The sequence below is a fragment of the Pituophis catenifer genome, unplaced genomic scaffold, assembly GCF_029215685.1.
Source record: "Pituophis catenifer annectens isolate HBS135680 unplaced genomic scaffold, rPitCat1.0.hap2 SCAF_7, whole genome shotgun sequence".
NCBI classification, from domain to species: domain Eukaryota; kingdom Metazoa; phylum Chordata; class Lepidosauria; order Squamata; family Colubridae; genus Pituophis; species Pituophis catenifer.
The window spans coordinates 15,891,183-15,912,064 of record NW_027256887.1 but is presented as its reverse complement, the minus strand read 5'-3'; the positions used below and the strand labels follow the sequence as shown (position 1 = coordinate 15,912,064).

Below are 20,882 nucleotides of genomic sequence, written 5' to 3'. Positions count from 1 at the left end.
CACTGATACTGACAGCTCTTTGGATCTCATCTTGAGAGTTGACAGCAACAGATTCCAAATGCAAATAGCACACTTGAAATGAACTCTGGGCCTTTTATCTGCACATTGTAATTGGGGTAATGAGGGAATATCACACACCTGGCCATGGAACAGCTGAGAAGCCAATTGTCCCATTATTTTTGGTCCCTTAACAAGTGGGAGGCACATATGCAAACTGCTGTAAATCCTACACCGTTCACCTGAGTTGGATGTACATACCCTCAAATTAAAGCTGACAGTCTGCAGTTAACGCACATTGTGTTTGTTTCATTCCAACTCCATTGTGGTGGTGTATAGAGCCAAAGATACTAGAATTGTGTTGATGTCCCAATATTTCTGGACCTGACTGTATATAGACATGATTTTTTGTCATTGCAACTGAGTAATTGCTCATCATGTGATGCTTCTTTTGGGGGCATAGGAGATGATATTGAGAGGAAGTTTACATCCATGTATAAAACATCAAAAAGCAAGAATATTCAAAACACATTTTAGATTTCCAAAAGACATTCAAGGTTTTGAAGAGAGAAATAAAAACAGTCAAATGTTCTCTACTGACAGATGTATTTTTAATGTATTATTTTTCCCAATAAAATAAAACATGTAAAAGTAACATGTAAAAGTAAAACATATAAAAGGAAAGATCTCATAGCAGTATTTGTATGCATGAAGGAGATATATCCTGAATCCAGTTTAAACAATTAAATATTAAAAATTTCCCAGCAATTTAAAATTTCACTTCCTATCTTCAATTGCTATGTTACTGTTGGATTAAAGCCTAAAGGAGACTACATTCAAATGAAAGATGAAGTAACTTGTGTTTTACTTACAAAAAACTTACATTTTTTTTTTGTAATACAAGAAATCAAGCTTACTTTACAGTTAATTTTCTTTATTATACCACTAACAACTATAACAGAAATACATATTGCAGGTTACCCATGGAGCTGGCTTCACCTCATTATATCAGCCCATCCTGATTCAAGTAGTTTTAATCCTAGAAAGACACACAACAAGCCGCCATTACAGGTATATATCTACATAAAACAGGAACCGGAAATACTTCACAGGAGCATCTGAAGGCAGCCCCTTGAGAGTTAGGGAATACATCTCAAACTAATCCTGCCAAGACTGCAGACATAACCACTGTAGGGTCTAGGACTGTTCATCTCATACCCTTGGCCACCCCTAGTTTTCCGCCAGCGTACCTCCCTCAGGCAATTCTCCGCTAGCTATTATCCTCGGCTGACACGCCTCCACCGATTCGCCGTGAGAAATGGGTCACGGACACTCCGTCCTACGAGCTTCGGAGCAGCCGATACACAGAAGGAGGGTTTGTCCTGGGTTTTTCGACACCCAGTACAGTTAGCACCCAACAAATCGGCTAGAGGGGGTGGAAGTAAGGAATTCTTTAGAGTTAATAGAAATCCAGCAAAAGGATAAAGAGTACGGATAAAGAGTTGCCCTAAAGCGTGGAATTCTGCGATTTGATTCCTGATGATAAATCCTGGTGATTCCTCATCATGATTGATCATCAGGATTCTGAAGATGAGGAGGAGGAGGAGGAGACGGGTAGAAGGAAGTACTTTATCCGTACTCCCAAGGGGGGGGAAGAGGAGGCGGGGGGAAGATAGAGGGGGGGAGGGAGGAAGGCATTTTGGCAAACTCTTGTACGCCTCCCTCCTTTCGCTGGAATTCTATTAACTCTAAAGAATTCCTTATTTCAACCCCCTCTAGCCGATTTGTTGGGTGCTAACTGTCCCGGGTGTCGAAAAACCCAGGACGAACCCTCCTTCTGTGTATCGGCTGCTCCGAAGCACGTGGGACAGAGTGACCATGGCCCATTTCCCTCAGCGAATCGGTGGAGATGTGTTAGCCAAGAATAGCCAGCGGAGAATCACCCAAGGGAAAAATGCTAGCGGAGAATTCGGGGCGGCCAAACGTACAAGACGAACAGTCCCATTCCGCCACTGTAACACATCCCACTTGTTTAGGCAGGAAAGGCATGCTGTAGACCCCATTAGCCAAAGACTTTCAAGTGGTGGGGTCTAGGAAAAGGATATTCTCTGTGCTGCCCCTACATTGTGGAACACCTCCCCCAAAGATGAGTAAAGCCTCTTGGCCTTCCACAAAGGGGTCAAAACTGACTGTGCAGACTTCTATGGGGGACACAGTGTCAGACCTGAAAGCCATTCTTTACGTTTGGGCCTTCAGGCCTGCCACATCTTCTTCTGTGGGAAAATGGGAGGGGTGATTGCATAGAGTGTAGATGATATGTAGTGAAAATAACATTCCTTTCTCAGAGAGTCAAGGATGCAGTGCCCTGGCACCTGGAGTGGGATGACTGGGAGGTGTCTTCAGTTTGGACAGTGGATGATTGGACCATGTGATGGACATGAGGGTGCTGAGCAGGGACTTGAACTTTCACTTGGATGAGGAAAACCTTGAAAACTCAGATTCGGGTTTTTCCAGATTTGCCAATATGACATCTTTAATAAAAAGTAATTTTGAGGAAATCCAAGCCTTGGAGTTCTCTTTCGTTGGGGTGTTACTTGTAACCCTGATACAGAGACCCACACAACTGTGGGTTTGGCTGGCTTCATGAGAATCCCCCTCTATCTATACTAACAATTGCTAAGGCCCCATTTTGGATTTTTTACCTTTTGAAATTTTTATAAATGAATACATTTAAAACTTTCAAATCTTTAATTATTTCTGATTTTAATATTAATTTTATTGATAATATTGTACACTGCACAGAGTCCCTCTCTGAGGGAAATGGGTGGTTAAAAATAGGAAAGATAGAAAGATAGATAGATAGATAGATAGATAGATAGATAGATAGATAGATAGATAGATAGAGATGAAGAAGCAGACAGACAGATAGACAGACAGGTATTTTGCAACTCTATTTTGAGAGTCAAATGTATTCAGAAAATCAGGAAAATGGGCCAGTATAGAAAAATTCTATAGAGTAAAGACAAAATGCTTATTTTAGGTAAAATATATAAATTACATGATAATTCACCTATATTACTGGTTAAATGTTCCATACAACACAGCTAAGTATAACATAAACCATGGAAATGTTTGAGTAAATTCTCTTTTTGCTGCAAATATTTGCCTCCCTCATTTCAGCAATGCTTTTCCAGAAACTCTAATGATCTACTGGATTCCAGTGTGCTATTTAGGTAAAATAGCATAACCTTTAGGTAAGGTTGTAGACTATATATGTATTTTTCAAAACTTATTAGTAGGGTAATGCATCAGATTCACCGAAAGCCTAGTTAACAAGATGAAATGGGACAATTTTGAAATGATATTCATTCCCCTGGCATGTAGAGGGCATGCCCTCTGCTCAGGAATGTATATATGCATCTGAATGTAGTATGTGAAATTTAACATTTATTGGTGGTATAACGAGAGTTTTTTTGACATAACAAACTTTATTATTTAGTGGAACTACAAAAATGTTACTGCTCTTACAGTAAATATTTACAAATTAATAATACAATATCTATAAAAAACAATTACAAATCCTGAAACCCTGTATTACATTAATATTACTTACTTCACTTAAGGGTGAAAATGTTTAGTATGTTTAAAGATAATTGGAATTATTTTATTATGAATATTAAATAACTTTGATATCCAAATAACAGCCTAGTACTTAGCTAGAATATATCTTCACCAATGACAAATTGATAAATTGCATTAATTTCCACATTACTTGGTAATATTACAAGCTCCCTGTGTAATGAAGATGTACTGCTGATCCTACGATCTTCGCCAAATTGGAAGGAAACCTAAGAAATTACTATAGATTAATTTTACTTTATCTAAATTCAAGTTAGATGAAAACAAATAATAGCTTATTGTGTATGAGTTGGCCAAGAACACACTAACTGTATAATAATGGTAATTCTAAATCTTTTTTCTTCCCCCCAAAATATTTTTGTTTTGTTTTGTTTTAGCATTGTTAATCACTAAATACAGGTAGTCCTCAATTTATGACCACAATTGAGCCCAAAATTACTGTTGTTAAATGAGACATTTGTTAAGTGAATTTTGCCCCATTTTACAACCTTTCTTGCCATAGTTGTTGTGAATCACTGCATTTGGTATGTTAGTAGCCTGGCTGTTAAGTGAATCTGACTTCCCCATTGACTTTGTTTATCAGAAGGTCACAAAAGATGATCACATGACCTTGGGACTCAGCAACAGTCATAAATATGAGTCAGTTGCCAAGCATCTGAATTTTGATGCTTCAAAAATCATAACTGAAAAAACAGTCATAAGTCACATTTTTCAGTGCTGTCATAACTTTGAACGGTCACTAAATGAACTGTTGTTAAGTTGAGGACTACCTGTAGTCCCTCAATTGACCATTATACAATAAGAATAAAGTAGAATATTCTGGATTCTACTGGATTATGCTGGATTATCTGCAGAACCTTCTGCCTCCAATTATATCCACCACAATATCCAATAGAGAAGACATGATCTGCCCTCCTCAAATTAAACAATGCTATCTAATGGAAGTTAGGAAGCATATTTCCTGTTACTGTGTCTGTCCTTTGGAATGGCGTATTTCCTGAAATTTGGATGACTCTGATCTCAATGGATTTTTGGAAGTCACTTAAACATGGGTCTTTTTTGGCCATTGTTCAGTTTAATGTTAAGCCTTGGATGGTAGAACCTGATTTCTTTTATTGTTTAATTGTTTAAAAAAAATATTGCTAATTTTCATTCTTCTTTACCACCAATCAAATGTTGATTTAGCAATTGTATAAATCTAAATAAATAAAGGTAAAAAGTGGCTTTATAAAAATAAAGTAAAATAAATAAAGGTAAAGTGGCTAAGATGCTGAGCTTGTAGATCGAAAGGTTGGCAGTTCAGCAATTCGAATCCCTAGTGTTACGTAATGGGGTGAGCTCCCATTACTTGTCCCAGCTTCTGCCAACCTAGCAGTTCGAAAGTACGTAAAAAATGCAAGTAGAAAAATAGGGACCACCTTTGGTGGGAAGATAACAGCGTTCCGTGTGCCTTTGGTGTTTAGTCATGCCGGCCACATGACCATGGAGACGTCTTCGGACAGTGCTGGCTCTTTGGCTTTGAAACAGAGATGAGCACCGCCCCCTAGAGTCGGGAACGACTAGCACATATGTGTGAGGGGAACCTTTACCTTTAACTTTATAGCAGGCCTGATCAATTTATGGCCCACGGCCTACACTTGACCTGCCAAGCAGCCTTTTGTAACCCAGTAGTTTTAAAAAAGTAGTTACTTTTTTAGTGGCTGGTGACAAAATGAATAAATAAAGGTAGCTCTCTAACCTTATGAAGTCTTAAATCTTCAGTGAAATACCTCCAATAGGTCAATAGGTCTTCTTCAGTATATTTGGAGTATTTCTTTAAAAAATAATGGACAACCCATAAAACTATTTTAGCCATGTGAAATATACTTGTCAAGTCAGCTCAGTTCATGAATACAGTAAGGTGAGATATTTTATTATTATTGCATTTTATTTTACTGAATATTTACATTTAAGATGCAACTATTTTATTTAAAGCAACTATTGGAGTTAGTGCAATTAGAGACCTAAAGTCCAACTGCAGCCATAACTATTTCATGGGTCAGAGTCATAGCGCATTAATTTAATTATGTATTACTCCTGTTTTTTATTTATAGTGCACCATATTTTATATTGCTTCTTACAAAGACAAATTTTAAAAAGCTGAAAAGTAAACCAGGCTGTTTGTTTTTTGTAACAGACTCATAAATCACAATTCAATTAACAATCAGTTTTGACTTATAGTTCCTTGTAGGTTTTCAAAACTAACACAGCAAGAAATAAATAAAGCTATTGAATGGAACTAATGTTGTCTCTACAGTACTCTGGTCTTATGTTTATAAATTAAATAAAAACGAGTGCTGGATGAAGGTATGACATTCTCAGCCTCCCTAGGTAAACCAGACCAGGAAATCAACTCAACAGGAAGACAAATACAGAATCTGTGCTACATCTCCCCAGCTTTTTATAATGCAATGAATTTGACAATTGGCAGCCAAGATAAAAAAAAAATAACCAAGAACAAGAAAGCCATCAATTCAAATACTTTAAATACAATACAAGTATTTCAATAAAACGTATTCACAGGTTCCCACATATACTCAGATCCCCCAAGTGCAGGTACATGGCCAAACACTAAGGGACATTGTAATCCCTGGGAGATGTTTCTCTCCCTCTCCCTCTCCCTCTCCTCCCCCTCTCCCTCTCCCTCCCTCCCTCTCTCTATCTATCTGTCAGGGTTCTAAGTAACAAACCCAATGGAATCAAAACTCCAAGGCAGGCAAAGTATAGATTTATTAGGCATGTCATATTGGCACATCAGGGGAAGCCCCCCTCGTGTTTCCCCCTAATTAAAAGTAGAGTTTTTTCCCTCCCCTCCCATGCAGTCCATCACATGATCCAATCAGGTCACAGACCAAGGCTCACTCAGTCTTAGACCCCCACCTCCTTGCATCGGGTGGGAAAACTCTTGGTTCTCAAGAGAAAGACTATTATTATGGCTACAATCCTCCAGTTTTCTCTTCCTCCCCTCTCCCGTTCCCACTTCAGGGTGGCAGCCCTGAAGTGCTAAGGAGGAAAATGGCTCCACGGCTGACACTGTCTGTCTGTCTATCTGTCCCTCTCTCTCTCTCTCTCTCTCTCTCTCCCTACCTACCATATCTCTCTATCTACCATATCTCTCTATCTACCGTATATATCTATCCACCCTATCTATCTATCTATCTATCTATCTATCTATCTATTTATCTATCTATCTATCTTCTCTCTCTCTCTCATCTCTCTATCTACCGTATCTATCTATCTACCGTATCTATCTATCTATCTATCTATCTATCTATCTATCTATCTATCTATCTATCTATCTATCTATCTATCATCTAGCTAGCTATCATCTATCTACCTACCTATCTATCTATCTATCATCTAGCTAGCTAGCTATCATCTATCTATCTATCTATCTATCTATCTATCTATCTATCTATCTATCTATCTATCTACCTACCTACCTACCTACCTATCTATCTATCTATCTATCTATCTATCTATCTATCTATCTATCTATCTATCTATCTATCTATCGTGTTTCCCCGAAAATAAGACTCTGTCTTATATTTTTTGAACCCTGAAAAAAGTACTTGGCCTTATTGCCATGCGCTCAAAAGCCCGATTGGGCTTATTATCAGTCTTATTTTGGGGAAAACAGGGTATCTATCTATTTATCTATCTATCTATCTATCTATCTATCTATCTATCTATCTATCTATCTATCTATCTATCTATCTATCTTCCACCTAATGTAGTATTTCTTGAGCTTGAACTTCATGAAAAATAATTCTAAAGGACTATTCAATACATTTGGTGAGTAATCGTTCGTATTTGTCAACGATCCTTATACTAATAATTAATACTTACATTTTATTAAATATTGTTTTCATAATAGCACCTAAATGCTCTTTGCAATGATCATAAGTGCCTCAAATGTTACAGATGTAATTGCCAGTGTCGATAGGGCAAGTGCTACAGCAGAAAAGGCCTATTTCCGGGGTCCTGCAGATCAAACTCTTTAGAAACGGACCCACAGCCCACCTCTTCCACTAGGATGAGCAGAGGTAATTGGGTGGTAACTATCCTCAGATAACCTGGCCCCATGCCACTTATTCAACTTAAGTAGTTCCAAAATTATAAATATATGATGAACTATGTTCCCCATACCTATATCTGCTTTTCCAGAGTAAAGATTTGCAAGATTTTCAAAACTAATCTATTCAGTTAGAGGAAAGCTGGAGATAAATTATTCAGCTCAGAAAATTATTTTCATTGAATGTGGGGTGTCATGGAAAGGAGAATGATTAAACATACCATAGTAATATGTGACAGAGAATTCAAATAGCAACCAGAAAATCAACAAGATTGAAAGCAAAACACAAAAATAGATTAAATAATATTTCATATTTAGCAATGAAGTACCCTTTATATTGCTTTTTGATGGTGGGGGGGGGGGGTTTCAAATTTTTATGAATTATTTATGAAAGCTCAGCACTTTTCATAAAAAGATAGTTCAACCATGAGTCATTTCAAGGAAATCAAAAATTACTTTCTTATAGAATGATCCTTCCCCCCCCCCTCTGAATCGTATTTCAAACATGCTATTTTTAATGTCATATATTTTAACAAAAAATCTTGTTTTGTTTTCTTTTAATTGTAACTGGAATATTCGTTAATACATTTTCATTAGCAAGCCTGCATTATTCTGCTCCACTGCTATATTGGAAGGAACAGAGCTGCTCACTTGAGACGACAAATAAAATAAAATAAAATAAAATGAAATATCATCCTCCTCCCTCCACATCACCATTTTTGAAGCTGCAGGCAACACACTGCATCTGCAGTGAGTCATACAGAAGGACATCTTTAACGAAGGAAAGGATAGCAGAAATAAAAGGTATGACATAACAGTTCCATTCTAATATCATTAGTACTGTTATAGCTTCTCTCCACCAACACATTAACTTTCAGGCAGGAATGCTCATCATATGATTAACATTAACATAAAGACTGAAGAGCATTGTACTTCAGCAATGCTGAAAGTCTGTAGAGTTTCTACAGACTTTTAGCTATACAGCTATAAAACCAACACCCTTTGAATGATGTGAGAGTAGGAATGGATTTCCAGAGGAAAAAAAATTGCAGATTACACGAACCAGGAGCCCTACTCAGGTGACCCTGAGGACACAGATAAACCTCCAAGTGCTTCAATGACCCTCTAAAAGGATGCGAATGACCAGCTGCCTGCATGGAATATAAATCCTTCCATTCCCCACTATCCTGTCAGAGCTGAAGAAACTTCTTGGATGAAAAGCGAAATGTCTTCAAAAGAAAAAACAAAAAAACAAGAAAGTGCATTTGCCTCCTGAAAAAGCAGCTTTGGTTCAGCAATGCTGATGACTACATGCAAACACTTAAGCCTTAAACAAAATGAGAGAAACCCACCTAACAAACTTTAGTTGTAGCACTTCAAAAATGCTGCAGCGCGGGATGACCATTTTCTACCTTGTGACACAAATCAATTTGATTTTATATATATATATATATATATATATATATATATATATATATATATATATATATATATATATATATATATATATATAAATATAAATTCTGGCATAAAAAACCAAACAAACAGAAAAAGGCAGTGATATTCTACCCCGCCGTCTGGTGATCATTGCACACAATGATTAAAAACGCTGACCTACAACCAATTTGTCAATCTGGTTGCGCTGAGAAAACGACCTAACATTTCTCAATTTCATCACATTGACAGAACAAGCTACAGGCTTTATACCAGGTTAAAGCCTTTATATCGGAAAACAAACAAAACAGTTGTCAAATGTAGGCAGCAGCAAGAATCAGCAAGACATCGTCTCTGCATTGAAGCACTCAATGAGCAGTTTTAAATAACTCCTCACAATATGGTCAAATAAACCACTTGATAACTGGTTCCATTTTAGATGGGTTCTAAGTTAAGTTATACTTCAGTTCTTACCATCTACACATGCTGGTCTTGCCCTTGTAGTGCCGGCAATCTGTCCTTTTTTACATGCACAACGAGCTGTTTGTCGGGCTATAGTTCTTCGAGGCTGACTGCTATCTCTGTCCAAAGTAACAATTTCACACGTACCTGCAGCCAACTGACCTGGAAAAAACAAACAAACCAGCAACAGGTATCATAGTCAATAACTATCGTAATCCAAAAGAGTCATTTTGACCCAATGTTGCAACAGACAAGGAGGAAGAGTAAATTGATTGTGGGGAGGGAAGAACTCTATCATCCATATGTTGAGGAAAGGAAATATAAACTACCATATTTTTTGGACTATAAAACGCACCTAGCTTTTGGGGAGTATAAGACACACCTAGCTTTTGGGGAGGAAAACAAGAAAAAAAAAATCTGCCTCTGCTTCCCAGCAATTTGCCTCCTTGCAGCAAACAGCAAACAGTATGGTCAGCTTCAGCAAAGCCTGATTTAGCACGAGTAGCTGATTAGCGGTTGGATCTGCCTCCCGGAATACCTCCTATCAGCTGTTCCAGGCTGTGGGGATCGCTGCCGCCGACTATCCCCACCACCTGGAACAGGCCAAAAATGGGAGACTGAAAACGGGATGTGCAGAGGCCGAAAATAGGACACGCGGAGGCAGCAATAGGTGACAGAGGCAATGGGGGGGCGACAACACCGATGGGTAAATTGCTGGGAGGCAGAGGCCGAAAGGTGGGAGCCAGCGGGTGGGCTAGGCTTTTGGCAACATTCGCTGTATAAAACGCACAGACATTTCCACCCACTTTTTTTTGGGGGGGGGGGAGGGAAGTGTGTCTTATACTCCGAAAAGTACGGTAGTTATTGGTCAACCTTGAACTGTACAGGACATAAGGATCTATGTTATATTTACCATTTTATTGTGAAAATTTATAGTATAGTCCAGCAGTGTCTCTGTTCTGGGGATTAACTCTCAGAAATATTAAAGAGCAGGAACAAGAAAAAAGCAGTTCCTTTAACTGGATATGACAAATATCTTGAATATCCCCCAAATCCTGGTGGCAAGCTGTGGATAAGTTCAATGAAACTAAGTGGGAAGCCATATTATGGTACACACATAGGACAGATGTAAGATATCAATGTAAACAAGGCTATAAAACTAGCATAACAGACTGGTTCAAGAACTGAGGCATAAATCAGTATACTCCTAGTCTAAATCTATTCCAGTCATAAAACTTAGGTGGTCTAAGGAAATCCATCATTCTACACTCAGGTTGCAATAAAAAGATAATAAACAAGCTAACCTTTTATGAATAATACAAGCATTCTAAAAAGATATACAAGAAACATTTAATTTATGTGAACCTTTTAAAGAAATCACCAGCATCAAAGACCAAATTCATCTCGCCCCATTGGCAACAATTCATTTTTTATGCCCCATTTAAAACACCCAGCTAGAATTTATCTCTGGTGATTAAGAAGTTCCATCTCATTCTGTACAAATCTGTCTGACTCTTAACAGCATTTGAGACCCTGGTTTTTCAGTCCAAAAGAAACACTTAATTTTTTGTGTAACATATCCTACTTTTTATGTAACCCAGCTCTACTTTTTTGTTACTGTAAACAAAAGCCTTAAAGATAAACTTGTTTTAGCTCAGATAATGTGATTATATACCATATAAATTTTTGTTTCCATTGTGGCTGTTAATCCAAACCCTGGTTTTTTATAATAAAGTAATAAAAACATTTATAAAATACGTTGTACAGTTTTAATAATCAGAAAAGTTGTTACGTACGTTTAATGATCACTGTTTAAGCTATAAGGGACACATATGCATATAGCAATAGCAATAGTAGCATTTATATACCGCTTTACAGTGCTTTACAACCCTCTCTAACAGCAACAGCACTTAGACTTATATAGGCTTCATAGTACTTTACAGCTGTCTCTAAGCGGTTTTACAGAGTCAGCATATTGCCCCCAACAATCTGGGTCCCCATTTTACCCACCTCGGAAGGATGGAAGGCTGAGTCAACCTTGAGCCTGGTGAGATTCGATCTGCCAAACTGCTGGCACCTGGTGATCAGCAGAAGCAGCCTGCAGTACTGCACTCTAACTACTGCGCCACCGCGGCTCATCTGTTTACAGTGTCAGCATGTTGGCCCCAACAATCTGGGTCCTTATTTTATCCACCTCAGAAGGATGGAAGGCTGAGTCAACCTTGAGCCTGGTGAGATTTGAACTGCCAAATTGCAGTCAGCCAGCAGTCAGCAGAAGTAGCCTGCAGTGCTGCACTCTAACTACTGTGCCACTCATGTACATATACATTTCCATATGTGTGTGTGTATATATATATTATGTATCATCTTTTACATATATATGTATATGTATGTATTCACACACATGTATTCGTAGATTTTCATGGGTAGGGGATGCAAGTTTTGGTGTATTCGGGTCTTTTCCCATGTAAGATTGGGAGTATCTTGGCGAAGTTTCGACGAGGTCCCACTCGTCATCTTCAGGCTGGTGTCTTCGGCTTCATGCTTGTGTGAGGAAAGCACAAAGCCGAAGACACCAGCCTGAAGATGACGAGTGGGACCTCGTCGAAACTTCGCCAAGATACTCTCAATCTTACATGGGAAAAGACCCGAATACACCAAAACTTGCACACATGTGTATATATATATTATGTAACATTTTACATACATATATACATGCATGTGTGTGTGCATGTGTGTATATATATATAAAAGATGTTATGTAATACACACACACACACACACACACACACACACACACATTAAACCTAGATACATTTATGTAGTATTCTGAACATTTTTGATTGTAAAGATATTGCACACTGAATTTTTCAAACAATATAACAGATAAAAGGTTGGATTAAGCCTCAAAGTCTTTTTTTAAAAACAATTAAAGCTGTTTCTGATATATTTAGCTCTCTTCAATTAGAGAAAGACTGCTGTGTATGACCATTACATTACTAATAAGGTGAATCACTCTAGCATATAATGACTTTCTAATGAAAACCAGGGTTAAGTCATATGTTCTTGTGAACAGCAGCATCTGCAGGGAGTCTAAATGCATAATTGGTGGCACATGGGAAGATCGCTCAAGGAAGTCAAAGCAGTATTTCTGCTATCAAGGAAATCTCTGTCCATAGAAGTGACAATTTTGCAGAAGTATTGTATTTTATATGACACAATTCATTCAAAATACTTTTGTGACCTGACTTTCAAGCCAATTCAGTATCAAAATGCAGTTACAGTAAAATACTATAGTTGGCAACTTGCACGTCTTCTTTCATGAATGCTTGATTCTCTGAATTCAATAATCCCTTAGAAATGTTATATAATAAATAGCTTGGAAACGTTTTATAATTTGAAAAGTAAAAAAATAAAAATAAAATTATGCCTGCAGTTTAAAATAGGAAGCAAAATTACAAACATAAATTTTGTATTACAAACAATAACAATATTTTGTTGTAGAAGTAACAACTTATTATTCCATAAACCTGTGTATGGCTGTTTCTTTTTGACAGTGAAAGCAGCTAAACAAAAATGAAAACAAAATTACGCTGAAGAGCTCAAGAATGCCACTGGCATTGTTTGGTAAATGCAAATAAGAGTAATCATATAACAAACATTACTGCTCTTGCTTGTTCATCATAATAAATGTTCAAAATTCTAAGCCCACTTCAAGCAAAATGCAATATATTTGATAAAACATTCCATTTCTTTCCACACTGAATTCCTATCACATTCTTCGCATATCTGATTTTAATGATGAGGCTCTTAGCAAAGATAAAAATTGTTACTTAACATTGAATGACTATCATTCTACTAGCCTTACCCAAGTATTTAGCAAAAGTTTATTTTCACAACTGGATTATTTTCAGAGACATATAATTGATCACTTGCTGCTACTGAGGAAGGATCCATTAGTTCCTATAGCCTTGACTAGATAGATAGATAGATAGATAGATAGATAGATAGATAGATAGATAGATAGATAGATAGATAGATAGATACCTATTTATCTATCTATCGTTCTCTCTCCAAAAATACTTTGGCTCTGTTTTGATTAAAGAAAAATATAGAATATATTATTACTGAAAGCAACTTCTGGAGACCAAAGGCAAGAACTAAGAAAGAAATGTCTGACATACACTAAAATTACATTTTCGGAGGGCGGGGGGGAAGTATTCAATGAAATTTAGAAATTACAATTCCCTGTGATTTTTCAGTTGCCTTCTTTGCACTGTTGCACTCATTTGTTTCTTTAATGTCATAACTGCAGGAAATATAGTCCTTAAGCTAAAACAATCATCAGGCAAATAATTTAAGAAATGAAACACTAAAACTCTTAGATTTAAATAAATATGCAAACATACCTCATTGACCCAATATAATAAAATGGTTTCACAATATCATTTTAAGATTCGGATACCTACACAAAACAGGAGCACCGTATGAATTTAAGCATAATCAATTATACCTGCTTGTTGAACGATAAAAGAATATTTGAGCTGGTTGCATTGCTATAGAAAACAGTGACTTATTCAAACAAATTCTCAGTTTTTTGAACTGTCTGGTTTCATGCTACTCCTGGCTGTTGTCAGATCTTCAGGGAAACCAAGGTACATATTGCCTTTTCTAGTTTTGCTATAAGGTATGTCACATTCTTGAGTGTGAAGTCCAAGAGAGATAAGATGAAGCTTTGGATTGCTAAGAAAGGCTTTGCTATTTATCTCAAGCTTTAGCTGAGCACAAGCAATAATCACTATTGCCTAAAATATACTGGACTGAAAAGTATATGGGACCATTCATGAAAGTTCATCAGCATTCAGGAGGCAAACCGCACAACTGCAGTCACTGAATAAAAGTTCAGTCTACTGGCTTTAATCTTCCATCTCATTCATTCAGCCTTTACTTTTGGCACAGCTGTATGATAAACATTCTTACACACTGCAGTTGTGGGATTCCTTAAGAGGGTGAACAAGCAATAATGCAGGCTTAATATATTTAAAAATACATTACATGTAGTAATGGGTGGGGCAGCAAAACAGTAAAAGGAATGTACAACTCATACGTACTTTGTATTCGTACAAATTCTTAAGAGAAAGGAGAAAAATGAAATCAGCCATATATTAATATGCATATATATCAGTGGTGAAATGCTACCGGTTTGCACCGGTTCAACTGAACCGGTAGTGATAAAAACTACCGGTTCGGGCAAAGCAGTAGTAAAAAAAGAGCTACCGGTTTCTCCGATCCGGTATTTCCGACGATCAGCTGTGCCGCGTGATTTAAAATTGCTAGAAAGCAGGATTTCCTGCTTTCTAGCGAATCTAAATCACGCGGCACAGCTGTTCCCTCCCCTCGCTGTTCTACTTATCTTCCCAAGCCTCCTTTTTCCATGCAAAGCACTTGTTTGGTGTGCACTGCACATGCATGCAAGCAGCGCACATTTGGCGCACAGCACGCATGTGCGGACAGCGAACCGGTGGCAAACCGATTCAGATTTCACCACTGATATACATGTACATATACACATATATAGCAAGTTAAGTAAAATGGTGGCATATTGATAAGAAATATTAACACAGAAATCGGTGAGGGATGTTTAGCCTGCAGAAGAGGTTGTTGATAGGGAATATCAATCTTTAAATATCTGAAAGATTTACTTTAGAGAGAGTGCAGCTTATTTGTTCTGTGTGGCCTGGAGGGCAAGATTCGACCCAATGGGTTCAAACCAGTAGTGAAATCCAAATTTTTTTACTACCGGTTCTGTGGGCGTGGTTTGGTGGGCATGGCTTGGTGGGTGTGGTAGGGGAAGGATACTGCAAAATCTCCATTCCCACCCCACTCCAGGGGAAGGATATTGCAAAATCTCCATTCCCACCCCATTCTGGGGCAAGCCAGAGGTGGTATTTGCCGGTTCTTCAAACTATTCAAAATTTCCGCTACCGGTTCTCTGAACTACTCAAAATTTCTGTTACCGGTTCTTCAGAACCTGTCAGAACCTGCTGGATTTCACCCTGGTTCAAACTCTAAAAAAGTAGATTCAGATTAGATATTAGGAGGAAGAGCCTGATTGTAGGAGCTTTCAACTCTATGCTTCATAGTATGTACTTCTTTCCTGGAAATCCTTAAGCAGACGTTAGATATACATCTGCATGATTGAATTTATTTATTTGAGGTCAAAGACCAAAATAATCCATCCTTGTGGAAAATTTTTAGCAGGGTCTGCACACCAAACAGGGGATTGCACTAGATGATACCTAGTTTGAAAATTCTTGGCAAATTTTCTGTGATTCTATAAAAGTATAAAATTGATTTAGATTATCTGAAGTCGAAATAGGTGTATGGACAATTTTGGGCTCAATTGTGGTCATAAGTCAAGCAAGAAAAAACAGTGCATTCATAATAAACTACATAGTAGAGAAATAACTGTTTTTCTGCCCTACTGTGCTGTCCCACTCTCTCTCACACACACACATAACTGTGGTTTAGTGAGTTTATTAATATTCTCCAGCAATTCCATTCACCAAAAACCCCAGAACTGTCCCAATTAAGTCCAGCATGAGCAGACCAATGCTAGAACACAGCAGTAGTGGGTTCCACTTACCTTCACTACCGGTTCAGAATTGGGAGTGTATGTGCGTGCGTGCTTGCTTCGCTCATGCATGGTGCTTCTGCACATGCGCAGAATCTTCCGTGCATGCGCAAAGCATCCTTGATGACGTCCGGCAGATAGGTGGAGCTTCCTGCCGCTGCCACTACTGGTGTGCCCGAACCAGGGCAAACTGGTAAAAACCCACCACTAGTCCACAGACCAAAGAGTCCACAAAACACTTGAAAGTTTCTCAATCAAAATAAATCCACCAGGCAAACTTAAATCCACAACGAAAGCGTTCACAAGGCAAGAAAAGTCCAGAATTTCCAAGGCACGATCCAAGTCAAGGCACAATCCAAAGCGAGACAGGAATTACAACGAGCAGAAAACACATTGCTAGGAAACAAACATGTTGTTCCCAGCATCTCCTCCATCTGTCTGCTGTGCTAAATAACCAGCTTCCGGTGCAGCCCATCAAGAAGGGCGAGGTTTTCTCCTCGCAAGTAGTCTGGCTGACCTTCTCTGCTCCTGCCTTATCTCTGCTCTACATGTTCTTGGATCAGGTGTACAAGGCAGTTCCTCTTCTGTCTCACTGACTGGCTGCAGCTGCATGCTTTCCATACCTGGAGCCTCAGCCAAATCCATCACAGATGGCTGCTCAGAGCTATCAATCAACTCAGCTTCTGACGTGCCAAGAACTGGTTCATCCTCCCCTGAGCTGACTTCTAGAGGAGTATCTGGGGAAGCATCCCTGGGAATCATCACACCTGCCCAATGAAGAACTCTGGGTAATTTATTTTATGGTGACTCATACTTAGTAGCAAAAGCAATAGCACTTAGACTTATATACTGCTTCACAGTACTTTTTACAGCTCTCTCTAAGCCGTTTACAGAGCTTGCCCCCAACAATCTGGGTCCTCATTTTACTGACGTCGGAAGGATGGAAGGCTGAGTCAACTTTGAACCTGGTGAGATTCGATCTGCCAAATTGCAGGCAGCCGAAGTAACCTGCAGTACTGCATTCTAATCACTGCACCACTGCAACTCTAGTATTACCATCCATCCATAAAATACAGTATGCCCAAGATAATTCAAAACTCTTAATTTTCTGAAATTCTCTGTGTTTGAGTCTCTGTAATGTGAGATGTTGAGATATGCATGCAAAACAGATACTTTCCTACTAAACAGAACTATCAAGAAAAAAAATCTGCATTTTGCATTGTATGTGTCGTAACAGTTTTAAGTTTGACTAACCTGGGTTTTTTTCCCAATCTGATTTAACTGTTTATCTAAAATATTCAAAATCAGAATGAAAGTTACCCAATGTATGATTTTACTTTCCTTTTACAGTTAAATTTCTTTAAGTACACTTTAATGCATGTTGTAATTAAAAATTATTATAGATCTGAATATTAGAACTGTTAAAAATACATTTCTCTTTCAATTTATCATTAATTACCATAAGATGTATTGCATCCAAATCTCATAGGAGCAAAAGAAAATAAGAAATGGACAAGATTCTGATCATACTACCACTTTATCTTTATCTTTATCTTTAATTAGATTTGTATACTGCCCTTCTCCTTTCGGACTCAGGGCGGTGAACAGCCAAAATAAAAACATTTGTACACAAAAGTTAAAATAATTTTTAAAAATAATTAAATGAAATTTGGCCCATAATTTAAAGCATTTCAATTAAAAATCAGTATCAATTTTAAAACCAATATAAAATCAGGCCAGCCCGTCTAACTGAAAAAAATAGGTTTTAAGGGCCCGACGAAAAGTCCGGAGGTCTGGGATCACTCGTATCTCTGGGGGTAGATTGTTCCAGAGGGTAGGTGCTACCACAGAGAAGGCTCTCCCCCTGGGGGTTGCCAGCCGACATTGTCTGGCTCACGGCACCCTGAGGAGGCCCTCTCTGTGGGAGCGAACCGGCCGGTGAGAGGCAATTGGTGGCAGAAGGCGGTCCCGTAAGTACCCCGGCCCTAAGCCATGGAGCGCTTTAAAGGTGGTCACAGTCACCATTTTGATTTCTCTTTTCATGTGGAAGTCTTTTTTGATATCAGGATACAGTAATGAATGGCATTAGGAAATGCTGTTCTAATGTGAGGAAGGAAGGAAGGAAGGAAGGAAGGAAGGAAGGAAGGAAGGAAGGAAGGAAGGAAGGTCAAGTCTGTTGCACAAAATGAGTAGAAAAAAAGGTGTAATAATTTGAATCTCGATTTTATTACAAATTAGACTTGCATTTAAGAAACAGCAGTTGGTGGAATTCTTCTATAATTATTTCATTAGGTTTTACAATTATCCAATATTTACTTCCTTGAATACTTGGTTGCATCTGTTTCAATTTTAGCATTTTGCAAAACAAGCCCATGAACAAAACGAATTCCTCTAAACCACATCATTGTGGGGGTGTAGTTCAGTGTTTTCAAAAAAATGATCCTATTGAGCCCCGTGTGGGCCTTGTTTAGGGCCAAACCACTGCTCGGATATTTCAAACTGCTTCCATTTCAGAAGATTTATTTCCTGAAATTGACAAACAAACCCCAGAGCAGAAAGGATCCAGAGATGGTTTGCCGTGATCTGAAATAAAAGCAAAACAATCCAGAGTTCTCCAGAGCATTCCATATCTGAATTTATGAGTTTTGAATTATTAAAACTTTGCTGGTTTTTAAATATGCTTATTAAAGGAGAGGAAAAAATAGAAGGTATGTATTTTACACTGAATTGATGCACACAATAACAATAACAGAGTTGGAAGGGACCTTGGATGTCATCTAGTCCAACCCCCTGCTCACACAGGAGACCTATACTAGGGATTCGAACCACCGACCTTTCTGATCGACAAGTTCAGCATCTTAGCCGCTGAGCCACCTAGGGAGCTACCCATGAGAATTCTCTAGAGATGAGTGCCTAATGCATTTTAATTTTTTTATAAATCATCTGGAGTTAGGACTAAGTAATAGGTAGTTAGGTTTACTCACATAACAAATAGGAGCCTGAGTGGTGTAGGAGGCTAATGCCTCCTAAGGCAGCATTTAACATCCAGCTGCCTGCAATTACTGCGAGTTCAATTCTCACCAGGTTCAAGGTCGACTCAGCCTTCCATCCTTTCTAAGGTGGGTAAATTGAGGACCCAATTTGTGGGGGCAATAAGCTGACTTTATATAAATAGACAAAAGTATGAAGGCTATTGCTTAACGCATTGTAAGCCGCCCTGAGTCTCCGGAGAAGGGCGGCATTTAAATCAAATTAAAAAAAAAAAAATTAAATCAAATTAAAAAAAAAAAATTGTTCAGAATTGAAAATTAGGGGGGGAAATGTGAAAAACTCCAAAAAGATGTTTCCAGACTAGAAAAAAGGACCCTACAAGACAGATGCAAGGCAATCTAAGTAACTGCAAAATGAACTTTACTGGCTCTGAAACGCCAAATTTTAGATATGCATCCATGGACCATGGCTTGATAATATTTAATTTCAAAAAAGTCTTTCGCAATTATGATTAACAGTTTAAAGACTATGTACCAAACTATTTTAAAAAAAGCACATTCCATGCAAGGAAGATAACTGAAAATAAATTATAAATATAGAAATGCCTTATATAAATCGATGATGTGGTTGCACTTTTTGTAAGCATTGTACTGAATGCTGTAGTTTAAAAAAAATAGAGTTTGTAGATCTGGGGTAAAAAAATAAATGGAAAATAAACTGAAAGGCAACTAGAATAATTAGGGATTTCTAGCCTATTTGCAAAGAACAAGATTGCAATGTTTGGGTCCTTTAGCTTAAAACAAAAGAGACCAAGCACAACAGAGATATAATTGAGGCAACTAAAATTATAATAAACAAGAATGGTAAAGGATTATCACTTTTCTACATATACAGTATATTTGTGAGTTTCATAAATACCAGATAGTGCAAGCTCTGTTCAGGCAAATACATACAGATGCACACGAGATGAATTGAACAACCTAATTCCGTCACGTAGCATTAACTGACTTCCACAACTAAAATTTGTCTGTTAGCAACATATAAAGTTTCAGTGCAGAATTTTAAACACACAGTTTCCATATGAGTTGGAACCACGAGAGTATTTAGGATTACATGGACGTTTTCACATGCACAATTTTACATGCAAAAAAAATCTCTAGATGCAAAGGCTAGGCCGCCAAGTCAATCATGCTGTTCTTTTGGAAAACTGACAATATAGTGCAAATTTAAAGATGGGAATTCATTTCTACTTGAGTGCTACATGAAAAGATTATCTCAACGAATGTTAGATTGTGATACACAGCCTGATCCAGCAGAGCTTTTACAGACAACTGCTCTCTGCATAATTAATTTCATTAGCAGTTGGAATGTATTATAGAGAACAAACTTTGCCAGTAAAAGAAAAAAAATTGGTTGAAGATTATAGACAGAGAGACAATTTGCTGGAAATTGTCGGAAATAACTTCCTCTGCAGTCTAACTAAACTTCACTTTTAGAGGTACGACATGGCTTGGATGGGCACTTACTATCCATGTTATTATGGCACAACTAATGAGATGTAAATATTTTTAAGGGAAAGGTATAATTCTATATTTTCACAAAGATTTATGA

General features: G+C 37.8%; 1 protein-coding gene across 1 annotated transcript in view; it reads right to left on the bottom strand.

Annotated features, from left to right (window-relative positions):
• The window catches only part of TAFA5 (TAFA chemokine like family member 5), a 348,241-nt gene that overhangs the window by 186,387 nt on the left and 140,972 nt on the right, over positions 1-20,882 (bottom strand). Inside the window, exon 3 of the mRNA XM_070947505.1 lies at positions 9,659-9,808. Within this exon, the coding sequence (XP_070803606.1) occupies positions 9,659-9,808 (150 nt within the window). The remainder of the gene's footprint in view (positions 1-9,658; positions 9,809-20,882) is intronic.